Source organism: Rhinoraja longicauda, chromosome 24 (assembly GCF_053455715.1).
Source record: "Rhinoraja longicauda isolate Sanriku21f chromosome 24, sRhiLon1.1, whole genome shotgun sequence".
NCBI lineage: Eukaryota > Metazoa > Chordata > Chondrichthyes > Rajiformes > Arhynchobatidae > Rhinoraja > Rhinoraja longicauda.
Window position 1 is genome coordinate 26932630 of NC_135976.1, and position 12623 is coordinate 26945252.

General features: G+C 48.1%; 1 protein-coding gene across 1 annotated transcript in view; it reads left to right on the forward strand.

Annotated features, from left to right (window-relative positions):
- Nucleotides 1–12623, forward strand: part of LOC144605326 (tubby-related protein 3-like) — a 36737-nt gene that overhangs the window by 15959 nt on the left and 8155 nt on the right. The window contains exons 7-11 of the mRNA XM_078420452.1: nt 546–625; nt 1786–1968; nt 6057–6169; nt 9510–9615; nt 11363–11461. Of these exons, the coding sequence (XP_078276578.1) occupies nt 546–625; nt 1786–1968; nt 6057–6169; nt 9510–9615; nt 11363–11461 (581 nt within the window). The remainder of the gene's footprint in view (nt 1–545; nt 626–1785; nt 1969–6056; nt 6170–9509; nt 9616–11362; nt 11462–12623) is intronic.

The following is a 12623-nucleotide window of genomic DNA, read 5'->3' on the forward strand; positions in this document are numbered from 1 at the left end:
GGGGGGGGGTGGGAGGGGGAGTTGGGGGGAGGGAACTGTAGGTAGGAAAGGGCCAGAACAAATCAGGGCTGGCTACAGATGACCAAGAAGGGTCCACTGGGTACGGACGGATACATGATAAAAGGAATAACGTGCATAATGTTTAGTGTAAGATAAAGTCCAGGAAAGTCCAATCAGAAATAGACTGAGGGTCTCAGATGAGGTAGATAGTAGCTCTGGAGGGTTCCTCTGGTCATTGGTAGGATGGTTCAGTTGCCTGATAATAGTCGGGGAAGAAACTGTCCCTAAATCTGGGAAGGGTGCGTTTTCACACTTCTGAAGGGAGAGGGAAGTAAAGAGAGGAGCCAGGGTGCGATCTGTCCTTGATTTTGCTGCTGGCCTTGCCGAGGCAGCGTGAGGTGTGGATGGAGTCAGTGGAAGGGAGGTTGGTTCGTGCGGTGGTCTGTGTGCTGTCCACGAATCTCTGCAAAGCTGCGTCCACGATACGATTATATTTCTTGTGAGTGTTCTGTAAACGTTCTTGACTCTCGACTCTGATCCGACAGAATCTGAAGATGAGGAAAGTAAAACTGCACAAAGGAACAGCAACAGAAAGGGAAAGTCTGCAAAGAAAAAGTCAACCGGTGTAAGTTTATATTTTCTGCAGTTCAGTCAATGACTTGGTGATCTTATTCATTAACTTCCTAAACACTGGAATGATAACAGGCCGTCGATTGTGCGTGGGAATGGGATTGTTGCCAAATCATGTGTGGGAAGGAACTGCAGATGCTGGTTTTTACAATGAAAATAGACACATAATGCTGGAGTAACACAGCGGGTCGGGCAGCATCTCTGGAGAGAAGCGATGGGTGACGTTTCGTGTCGGGTCGGGTCTGATGAAGGGTCTCGACCCGAAACGTCACCTATTCCTTTTCTCCGGAGATGCTGGAGTTGTTCTTGGCACCATGTTTGGCACAGACCTTGTGGGCCGAGGGCTTATACTTGAGCTGCACTATAGACAATAGACAATAGGTACAGGAGGAGGCCATTCGGCCCTTCGAGCCAGCACCGCCATTCAATGTGATCATGGCTGATCATTCTCAATCAGTACCCCGTTCCTGCCTTCTCCCCGTACCCCCATGCTTTATGTACTAAAGGAGTAGAACAGGTGCTGCATCAGACTAGACCCAGCGGGTATTATTCAGAAGCCACTGACAAGGAGTCAGGCATTGAGAAAGGACATGGATTGAGATAGAGAGAGAGAAAGATTGAGAGAGAGAGAGATAGAGAGAGAAAGTGTTTTATTGCGATATGTCCCAAGACGGAACAAGACGGAACACTGAACTTCTTACTTGCAGCAGCACCACAGATATGTACACAGTACACTGGAAACACCATAATAAGCACGTAATGGTCGACACGGTGGCGCAGCGGTAGAGTTGCCGCCTTACCGCGCCGTGGACCCGGGTTCGATCCCGACTACGGGCGCCGTCTGTACGCAGTTTGTACGTTCTCCCCGTGACCTGCGTGGGTTTTCTCCGAGATCTTCCGTTTCGGACCCCATTCCTTCCCTCCCGAGATGCTGCCTGACCCGCTGAGTTACTCCAGCGTTTTGTGTCTACCTTCGATTTAAACCGGCGTCTGCAGTTTGCGTCCTGCATATTGTACCGTTCCGTGTTCTGTGTTCCAAATGTGTTTGGCTTGCGGGGTCTTGGCGGTCGTTTGGCCCGGTGGGGGGCACTGGGCTGGAGTTGCAGCGGTCAGAGACCGCTCCCTGACTGCCCAACACTCGTCTTCTGTTCCCAGGGCAGCATCACCACCAGGGCAGAGTCTCCCATCCTGGAAATCGATGACCTGGAGACGTTTGTGTTACAGCCAGCGGCCCAGGGCTCCACCATCAAATGCAAAGTCACCAGGGACAATAAAGGCATGGATCGAGGTCTGTACCCCACCTACTACCTGCACTTGGACACCGACGAGAACAAGAAGGTAGGTGTGATATTTTGGGTCGGAACAATAGCCACGATGGAGGAAGCTATTTAACAGTCATTTTACTCAATAACTTGTAGCTATCACAAAATGCTGGAGTCACTCAGCAGAATTAGGCCGTTCGGCCCAGCGTAAGATGCCGGTGCACATACATGTGAGATGTCGGTGCACATACATGTGAGATGCCGGTGCACATACATGTGAGATGCCGGTGCACATACATGTGAGATGCCGGTGCACATACATGTGAGATGCCGGTGCACATACACGTGAGGTGCTGGTGCACATGCTTGTAAGATGCCGGTGCACATACATGTGAGATGCCGGTGCACATACAAGTGAGATGCCGGTGCACATACATGTGAGATGCCGGTGCACATACACGTGAGGTGCTGGTGCACATGCTTGTAAGATGCCGGTGCACATACAAGTGAGATGCCGGTGCAATACATGTGAGATGCCGGTGCACATACATGCGAGATGCCGGTGCACATACATGTGAGATGCCAGTGCACATACATGTGAGATGCCGGTGCACATACACGTGAGATGCCGGTGCACATACACGTGAGATGCCGGTGCACATACAAGTGAGATGCCGGTGCACATACATGTGAGATGCCGGTGCACATACACGTGAGGTGCCGGTGCACATACACGTGAGGTGCTGGTGCACATGCTTGTAAGATGCCGGTGCACATACGTGTGTAAGATGCAGGCGCGCATAGGGGTAAGATGCCGGGTCACATACGTGTAAGATGCCAGCGCGTGGAAGTTAACCGTTTGGAACGGTTCATCAGAGACCAAGGCTTGGAGATAGAAACCACTGGCCTGAAGAAGACAGATTAGGATCCAGAGGGTGGTGAATCTGTGGAATTCATTGCCACGGGCGGCTGTGGAGGCCAAGTCAGTGGGTATGTTTAAAGCAGAGATTGACAGGTTGGTGATTAGTATGGGTGTCAGAGGTTTTGGGGTGAAGGCAGAAGAATGGGGTTGGGAGGGAAAGGCCCAGCCATGGTCTGTGCCACGATCGAATGGCTGAGAGAGACTCACTGGGCCGAATGGCCTAATTCTGCTCCTATGACTTATGAACAAACAAGCAAAGTGCTGGAGTAACTCAGTGGGCCAGGCAACACCTCTGGAGAACGTGGATAGACGACGTTTCGGGCCGAGACCCTTCTACCAGTTCCCTGAGGAATGGTTTGTGCTTATGCCACACATTTTACCTCATCTCTCTCTCTGTCTGACCCTTCACCATCCTTAGGGGCCGTTAACCTCGGCTTTCCACGGTGTCAACTTTTCTTCAGCTGCTGAAGAAATTGCTTTCAATCCCAAGAGGTGACATTTGGCAGTGGGCTCGTTTATTCCGTCAGTGGGAAAAGGCCAGTTTCAATTTACAGCCGAGCATGAGCGTTTAATAAACCTAACATGGGTTTTCAGTGCGACAGAAAATATATTTCAATGATCGATTACACAGGAAGGATGTGCAGGTTTGTAGGTTAATTGGCTTTGGTAAAAATTGTAAATTGTTCCTCATCTGCAAGATGGTGCTAGTGTACAGGGATCACAGGTTGACATTAGACACAAAATGCTGGAGTAACTCAGCGGGACAGGCAGCATCTCCGGAGAGAAGGAATGGGTGATGTTTCAGGTCGAGACCTTTCTTCAGTGAACGCTGGTCGACACTAGACAACAGACAATAGACAATAGGTGCAGGAGGAGGCCATTCGGCCCTTCGAGCCAGCACCGCCATTCAATGTGATCATGGCTGATCATTCTCAATTAGTACCCCGTTCCTGCCTTCTCCCCATACCCCCTGACTCCGCTATCCTTAAGAGCTCTATCTAGCTCTCTCTTGAATGCATTCAGAGAATTGGCCTCCACTGCCTTCTGAGGCAGAGAATTCCACAGATTCACAACTCTCTGACTGAAAAAGTTTTTCCTCATCTCTGTTCTTATTCTTAAACTGTGGCTCCTTGTTCTGGAGTCCGCCAACATTGGGAACATGTTTCCTGCCTCTAACGTGTCCAACCCCTTAATAATCTTATACGTTTCGATAAGATCTCCTCTCATCCTTCTAAATTCCAGTGTATACAAGCCTAGCCGCTCCAGTCTTTCAACATATGACAGTCCCGCCATTCCTGGAATTAACCTAGTAAACCTACGCTGCACGCCCTCAATAGCAAGAATATCCTTCCTCAAATTTGGAGACCAAAACTGCACACAGTACTCCAGGTGCGGTCTCACTAAGGCCCTGTACAACTGCAGAAGGACCTCTTTGCTCCTATACTCAACTCCTTTGCTCCTATACTCAACTCGACTCAACACCTAGTACACAGTGTACAGTGTACTAGGTGTGCTTCGGATAACGAAAGGCCTGGATAGAGTGGACGTGGAGAGGATCTTTCCAATAGTGGGGGAATTTAGGACCAGAGGGCACTGCCTCAGAATAAAAGGACAAAGCTTTACAAAGGAGATGAGGAGGAATTTCTTTCGCCAGAGGGAGGTGAATCTGTGGAATTCATTGCCACAAACGGCGGTGGAGTCCAAGACGTTGGGTATTTTTAATGCGGAGATTGATACGTTCTTGTTTAAGAAGGGCGTCAAAGGTTACGGGGTGAAGGCAGGAGAGGGAAAAGTAGCGTAGCAATGATTGAATGGCGGAGTAGACCTGTTGGGCTGATTCTGCTCCCATGTGTTACAGTCTTAAGCTTCTGCAGCGAAGGTTCAATAATCCTCATACCTCCAAGAAACTAAAATAGCAGAAATCTTGCGACTTCACAAAATTCCTGAGTATGAGATTCGTTTAGTTTATTTGTTACATGTGCCGAGGTACAGTGAAAAGCTTTTGTTGCGTGCTAACCAGTCAGCGGAAAGACAGTACATGATTATTTTATAACCGAGCCGTCCACAGTGTACAGATACATTATAAAGGGAATAACGTTAAAAAAAACACCGTGCAATATAAAGCCAGTAAAGTCCGATCAAAGAAATAGATAGTTGCTCAGGACCGCTCTCGAGTTGTCGGTAGGATGGTTCAGTTGTCTGATAACAGCTGGGAAGAAACTGAATCTGGAGGTGTGCGTTTTCACACTTCTGTACCTCTTGCCTGATGGGAGAGGGGAGAAGAGGGACTGTCCTGGGTGCGACTGGTCCTTGATTATGCTGCTGGCCTTGCCGAGGCAACGCGAGGTGTAGATGGAGTTATTGGAAGGGAGGTTGGTTTGCGTGATGGTCTGGGCTACGTCCGCAGTTCTCTTGCGGTCTTGGACGGAGCTGGCTCCCGGGCAATTCTATCTCATAATCCATCTTGAAATGGTTAAGTAGTTGCCAGTGAGGTTGGGCACAATGTGTGTTGGATCTGTGGCATTATTGATCAGAGTGGCAGGTTTCTCATAAGGACTGTTATACGAGGAAAGATTGGAAAGACAAGGCTTGTATTCACTGGAGTTTAGAAGGATGAGAGGGGATCTTATAGAGACGTACAAAATCATAAAAGGACTAGACAAGCTAGATGCAGGAAAATTGTTCCCAATGTTGGGGGAGTCCGGAACCAGAGGACACAGTCTAAGAATAAAGGGGAGGCCATTTAAAACTGAGGTGAGAAGAAACTTTTTCACCCAGAGAGTTGTGAATTTGTGGAATTCTCTGCAACAGAGGGCAGTGGAGGCAAATTCACTGGATGAATTTAAAAGAGAGTTAGATAGAGCTCTAGGGGCTAGTGGAATCAAGGGGTATGGGGAGAAGGCAGGCATGGGTTACTGATTGTGGACGATCAGCCATGATCACAATGAATGGCGGCGCTGGCTCAAAGGGCCAAATGGCCCCCTCCTGCACCAATTTTCCATGTTTCTATTCCTCACATGTTACGGAGGGAATGACTTCGCAGTCAATCAGTCGGTCTCTGCACACTGCATCAATGCTCACATGATACTTGCCCTCAACCACCGGATGCTATGCTACTGAAAGCCACAGCAGAAAATAAAACCGTCGTGATGAACAGATTGGGATTTAAATTCAGACTTTACGTCATTGGCTAATCCCGGGTTTATCCCTGCTTCCAGCTAAATCTTGTTCTTTCCTCCCAGGTTTTCTTGCTCGCTGGAAGAAAGAGGAAAAGGTGCAAAACTTCCAATTACCTCATTTCCATAGATCCAACGGACCTGTCCAGAGGGGGAGAGAACTTCATCGGAAAACTCAGGTTGTGCCTCGTACAGTCTGTCGATCCCACAGGAATAGATCGGGTAGATGCACAGAGTCTCGTGCCCAGAGTAGGGGAATCGAGGACAAGAGGACATAGGTTGGAGGTGAAGGGGAAAAGATTTAATAGGAATCCGAGAGGTAACCTTGTTACACAAAAGGTGGTGGGTGTATGGATCAAGCCGCCAGAGGAGGTAGTTGAGGCAGGAACTATCCCAAAGTTTAAGAAACAGTTAGACAGGTACATGGATAGGACAGGTTTGGAGGGATATTGACCAGGTGGGACTAGTGTAGCTGGGACATATTGGCCGGTGTGGGCAAGTTGGGCCGAAGGGCCTGTTTCCACACTGTATCACTCTATGACTCTATGACTATGACTCCCACTCACCATCTCGGCCTATCCTTGACAGGCAAACCCTCACACAGCTCCCACAGGTGAAGATGTCTCTGGCCGTTGGATTTAGTTTAGTTGTGAGGTACAGCGCGGTGGTATCAGGCCCTTCGGCCCACCGAGTCCGTGCCAACCAGCGATCCCCACGCACTTACACTATCCTACACACATTAAGGGATCATTTACACTGAAACCAAACCAATTAACCGACAAACCTGTACACATTTGGGGTGTGACAGGAAACTGGAGATCTCGGAGAAACCCCACGCAGGTCACGGAGACAACGTGGAAACTCCATACAGACAACAAGCACCCGGAGTCAGGATCGATCCTGATTATTACAAAATTAAAAAGAAGTTATAATATTCAACACATTATTTACTGACAATGACATGTACACAATGCCATTTTACCAAAGACCTTTTCAGTCAGAGAGAGATACGACATGGATTACAGGCCCCAGAGCCCACTGAGTCAGTATTGATTATCAAACATCCCAATTTTACTTTTCTATACTTTTTCCTTCAAAACTTTGCAAGGATTATTTTATTTTATGATTTTGATCTTGTAAGAAGTAGAATTTGGAATTGGCTTTACAGCTCCTCATGCCTTCTCTGCCATTCAAGTTAATTGTTGATATTTCATGCCAGCTTCACCATCTTGTATTAACCACATACACCTTGATTCTCTTATTAACTGTCAATTTATAGGCAATAGACAATAGACAATAGGTGCAGGAGGAGGCCATTCGGCCCTTCGAACCAGCACCGCCATTCAATGTGATCATGGCTGATCATTCTCAATCAGTACCCCGTTCCTGCCTTCTCCCCATACCCCCTGACTCCGCTATCCTTAAGAGCTCTATCTAGCTCTCTCTTGAATGCATTCAGAGAATTGGCCTCCACTGCCTTCTGAGGCAGAGAATTCCACAGATTCACAACTCTCTGACTGAAAAAGTTTTTCCTCATCTCAGTTCTAAATGGCCTACCCCTTATTCTTAAACTGTGTCCCCTGGTTCTGGACTCCCCCAACATTGGGAACATGTTTCCTGCCTCTAACGTGTCCAACCCCTTAATAATCTTATATGTTTCGATAAGATCCCCTCTCATCCTTCTAAATTCCAGTGTATACAACGTTGCAAGGATGGCTGAATGGGAGATACCAGAGGGTAACGGTTGACAACTGTATGTCAGGTTGGAGGCCAGTGTCTAGTGGAGTACCCCAAGGATCTGTGTTGGGTCCACTGTTGTTTGTCATTTACATTAATGATCTGGATGATGGTGTGGCAAATTGGATTAGTAAGTATGCAGATGATACTAAGATAGGTGGTGTAGTTAATAATGAAGTAGATTTTCAAAGTCTACAGAGAGACTTGGGCCTTTTGGAAGGGTGGGCTGAAAGATGGCAGATGGAGTTTAATGTTGATAAGTGTGAGGTGCTGCATTTTGGTAGGACAAATCAAAATAGGACGTACAGGGTAAATGGTAGGGAATTGAGGAATGCAGTGGAACAGAGTGATCTGGGAATAACTGTACATTGTTCCCTGAAGGTGGAATCTCATGTGGATAGGGTGGTGAAGAAGGTGTTTGGTATGCTTGCCTTTATAAATCAGAGCATCGAATATAGAAGTTGGGATGTAATGTTGAAATTGTACAGGGCATTGGTGAGGCCGAATCTGGAGTATGGTGTGCAGTTCTGGTCGCCAAATTATAGGAAGGATGTCGACAAAATGGAGAGGGTACAGAGGAGATTTACTAGAATGTTGCCTGGGTTTCAGCACTTAAGCTACAGAGAGAGGTTGAACAGGTTGGGTCTTTATTCTTTGGAGCGTAGAAGGTTGAGGGGGACGATAGAGGTTTTAAAATTTTTAAGAGGGACGGACAGAGTTGACGTGGGTAGGCTTTTCCCTTTGAGAGTGGGGAAGATTCCAACAAGGGGACATAGCTTCAGAATTAAGGGACAAAAGTTTAGGGGTAACATGAGGGGTAACTTCTTTACTCAGAGGGTGGTGGCTGTGTGGAATGAGCTTCCGGTGGAAGTGGTGGAGGCTGGCTCGATTTTATTATTTAAGAGTAAATTGGATAGGTATATGGATGGGAGGGGATTGGAGGGTTATGGTCTGAGAGCAGGTAGATGAGACTAGGTCAGAGAAAGTGGTCGGCGTGGACTGGTAGGGCCGAACGGGCCTGTTTCCGTGCTGTAATTGTTATATGGTTATACAAGCCTAGCCGCTCCAGTCATTCAGTCATTTATCAACTGGCTGCGATGAGGTGGAAGGTTGCACGTTGTGGTATTTTATGAAAAGATTGGTCATTCTCCCAACACTCAAGCTTCAGACATACAGCGCGGAAACAGGCCCTTCGGCCCACCGAGTCCGCACTGACCAGTCATCACCCTGTACACTAGCACTATCCCACACACTAGGGGCAACTTACAATGTTTACCAAAGCTAATTCGCCGACGAACCTGTACATCTTCGGCGTGTGGGAGGAAACCGGAGAACCCGGAGAAATCCTGAGGTGTCACTGGGAGAACGTACACATTCCATACAGACAAGCACCCATGGTCAGGATCGAACCCGGGCCTCTGGTGCTGTAAGGCAGCGATTCTACTGCTGCGCCTTCCTGCCGCCTGGGACTCTTATCCTTCCGTGGTCTTTTGCTGATGCTGTTAATGATTATTTCCCTCTTGAAAACATCAACTTTATTTTAGATCGACACAAAAAGCTGGAGTTACTCAGCGGGTCAGGCAGCATCTCTGGAGAAAAGGAATAGGCGACATTTCGGGTCGACACCGTTCTTCAGACGTCTGAAACGTCACCTCTACCTTCTCTCCAGAGATGATGTCTGTCCCGCTGAGTTACTCCAGCATTCTGTGTCTATCTTCAGTTTAAACCAGCGTCTTTACTTCCTCCTCATCAACTTTATTTTGTCCTATTTGGCTTTCCAAGGTCAAACCTGATGGGCACCAAGTTCACAGTGTTCGACAACGGACTCAATCCTGAGCGGGCAAGGGCCGATCGATCCATCCGGCAGGAGCTCTCTGCCATCACTTACGTGAGTATCTGTGACCAAGCAACAAGCTCGTCTCAGAGAATCATCAGCTTACGTCATGTTGGAAAGAAGGAAGGAATTGCACTTGTTCTGAGCCCTTAATAATTGCAGGACATCCAAAATCACAAACAAGTCAAGACTCTTTGAAGCTTAACCATTGCTACGGTACATGAAGATGTCCAAATTAAGTCATTGGGATCTAAATGCAAGGTGTCTCGAACATTAGCACCAATACTAAGCAGTTCCTTTATCCGCAGAGGGATGAATAATGAAAGGCCTGGACAGAATGGATGTGGAGGAGACATTTCCAGTGGTTTAGTTTAGTTTAGAGATACAGTACGGAAGCAGGCCCTTCGGCCCACTGGGTCCGCGCCGACCAACGATCCCCACACACCAACACTATCCCACACTAGAAGGCGGTGGAGGCCAAGTCATTGGGTATTTGTAAGGCAGAGATTGATTGGTTCCTGGTTAGTGAGGGCTTCAAATGTAATGGGGAGAAGACAGGACAATGGGGTTGAGAGGGAAAAATAGATCAGCCACAATCGAATGGCTGAGCAGGCCCAATGGGCCGAATGGCCTAATTCTGCTCCTATATCTTCTGGTCTTATCTCCTGAGCACGCTCACTCTCCCCTGCCCTTTGTGCTGTCTGATTCTGGCATGGTCTTTCCTTATGAAGTAGGGAAAAGGCACTTCTATACCTTTTGCCCGATGGGAGAGGTGAGAAGAGAGAGTGGCCAGGGTGTGACTCATCCTTGATTATGCTGCTGGCCTTGCCGGGGCAGCGTGAGATGTAGATGGAGTCAATGGAAGGGAGGTTGGTTTGTGTGATGGTCTGGGCTGCGTCCACAAATTGGCTGCAATTTCTTGCGGTCTTGGATGGAGCTGTTCCCAAACCACGCTGTGATGCATCCTGATAGAATGCTTTCTGCGTCGCACCTGTAGAAGTTGGTGCCATTTGTTGGGGGAGATGCTGAACTTCCTAAGCCTTCTATGCAGGTAAAGGCGTTGGTGTGCTTTCTCCGCCGTTGCTTCAATGTGGATAGTCCAGGAGAAGGTGTAGGGTATATTTGAGGTCCGTCTGGCTTCTGCTACTCCAGTGACACTCCTGTAAGGTCAGAAGTAGAGATGTTCACAAATTACAGCCCAAGGTTCAATTCCATTCACCGCGCCCGAGAAGATTAAATACCCAGGTGGTGAGACCAAGAGGCAATGAGATGCAGCAGGGTCTTGATCTGATGGCCAAGTGGGCCGAGGAAGAGCAACTGGACTTTACTTCAGATAAGTGTAAGGTGTTGCATTTGCAAAGTCAAACCAGGGCAGTATCTTCACAGGGAATTAGGGTCTAGGAATACACATAAGACACACACAAAAAGCTGGAGTGACTCAGTGGGACAGGCTAAACTATTCTCTGGAGAAAAGGATCAGAATTAAAGGACGTTACTTTAGGAAGGAGATGAGGAGGAATCTTTTTCGTCAGAGGGTAATGAATCCGTGGAATTCATTGCCACAGGAGGTTGTGGAGGCCAAGTCAATGGATATTTTTAAGGCAGAGATAGATGGATTCTTGATTAGTACGGGTGTCAAGGGTTATGGGGAGAAGGCAGGAGAATGGGGTTAGGAGGGAGAGATAGATCAGCCATGATTGAATGGCGGAGTAGACTTGATGGGCCGAATGGCCTAATTGAGAAGCTGCTCCATCCCGATCTTCTGCACCGTGTAACGTGGTTAAACGTCAATTCTTTACAGGGGACCAACGTGCTTGGTTTCAAAGGCCCCAGGAGGATGTCGGTGATTATCCCAGCGATGGACGAGAAGCAGCAACGCATCCCCTTCCGTCCGCGTAATGTGAGTCAGATCGAAGCTTTTAAAATGTCCGCCGGCATAATGGTCCCCTCCATCCCACAGTTCGACACTGCGCTGAGAGATAACAAAGGCAGGAAATGCTGCCAACTCCTAGAAGGTCAGAACAGACCAAGGATCTTTGACCTGAATCTTTAACTCCGTTTCTCTCTCTCTCTACAGGCGCTGCCTGTCCTTTAGTTTAGTTTAGTTTAGTTTAACACAGAAACATAGAAAATAGGTGCAGGAGTAGGCCATTCGGCCCTTCAAGCCAGCACCGCCATTCAATATGATCATGCCTGATCATCCCAAATCAGTACCCTGTCCATGTTTTCTCCCAATATCCCCTGATTCCTTTAATGCTAAGAGTTACATCTAACTCTCTCTTGAATACATTTATAGAATAGTTTAGTTTCGAGATACAGCGCGGAAACAAGTTCTTCGGCCCACCGTTTCCACGCCGACAAGTGATCACCCCGTACACTAACACTATCCGACACACACTGTGGATCCGGCCTACACTAACACTATCCGACACACACTGGGGACAATTTACATTCATACCAAGCCAATTAGCCTACAAACCTGGACGTCTTTGGAGTGTGGGAGGAAGCTGGAGCACCTGGAGAAAACCCACGCAGGTCACGGGGAGAACGTACAAACTCCATCCAGACAGCACACGTAGTCAGGATTGAACCCGGGTCTCTGGCGCTGAGAGGCAGCAACTCTACCGCTGTGCCACCGTCCCGTTGAGTGTTTCCAGCATTTTCTGCACAGTATTTGGTGTAGATTTCCAGCATTTGCAGATTTTCCTTTTCATTTTCATTTACTTTTGATCTAAGGTGTTGCTGGACACCGGCCCACCGACACTAAGCACTTAACCTCCACACAGTAACACCCTGTAACCTCAGGGTGAATGACCCAGCCCAATATCCACAGTAACCCACCCTAGCCACAGAGTAACCCATGCCCCACCCCTCACTACCTCTCCCCATCCCACAGTCCCACAGTAAATGGCTCCCACCCTCAGTGTGGACTCCCTTAACCACCCCAGAGTAAAGACCTCTCCCCACCCCCTGGTGTAAATTACCCCATCGCTAGTGACCCCACCCTGACTTGATTAACCGACCTAACCCATCCCCATAACCTTGACATAATAGAGTTAGTT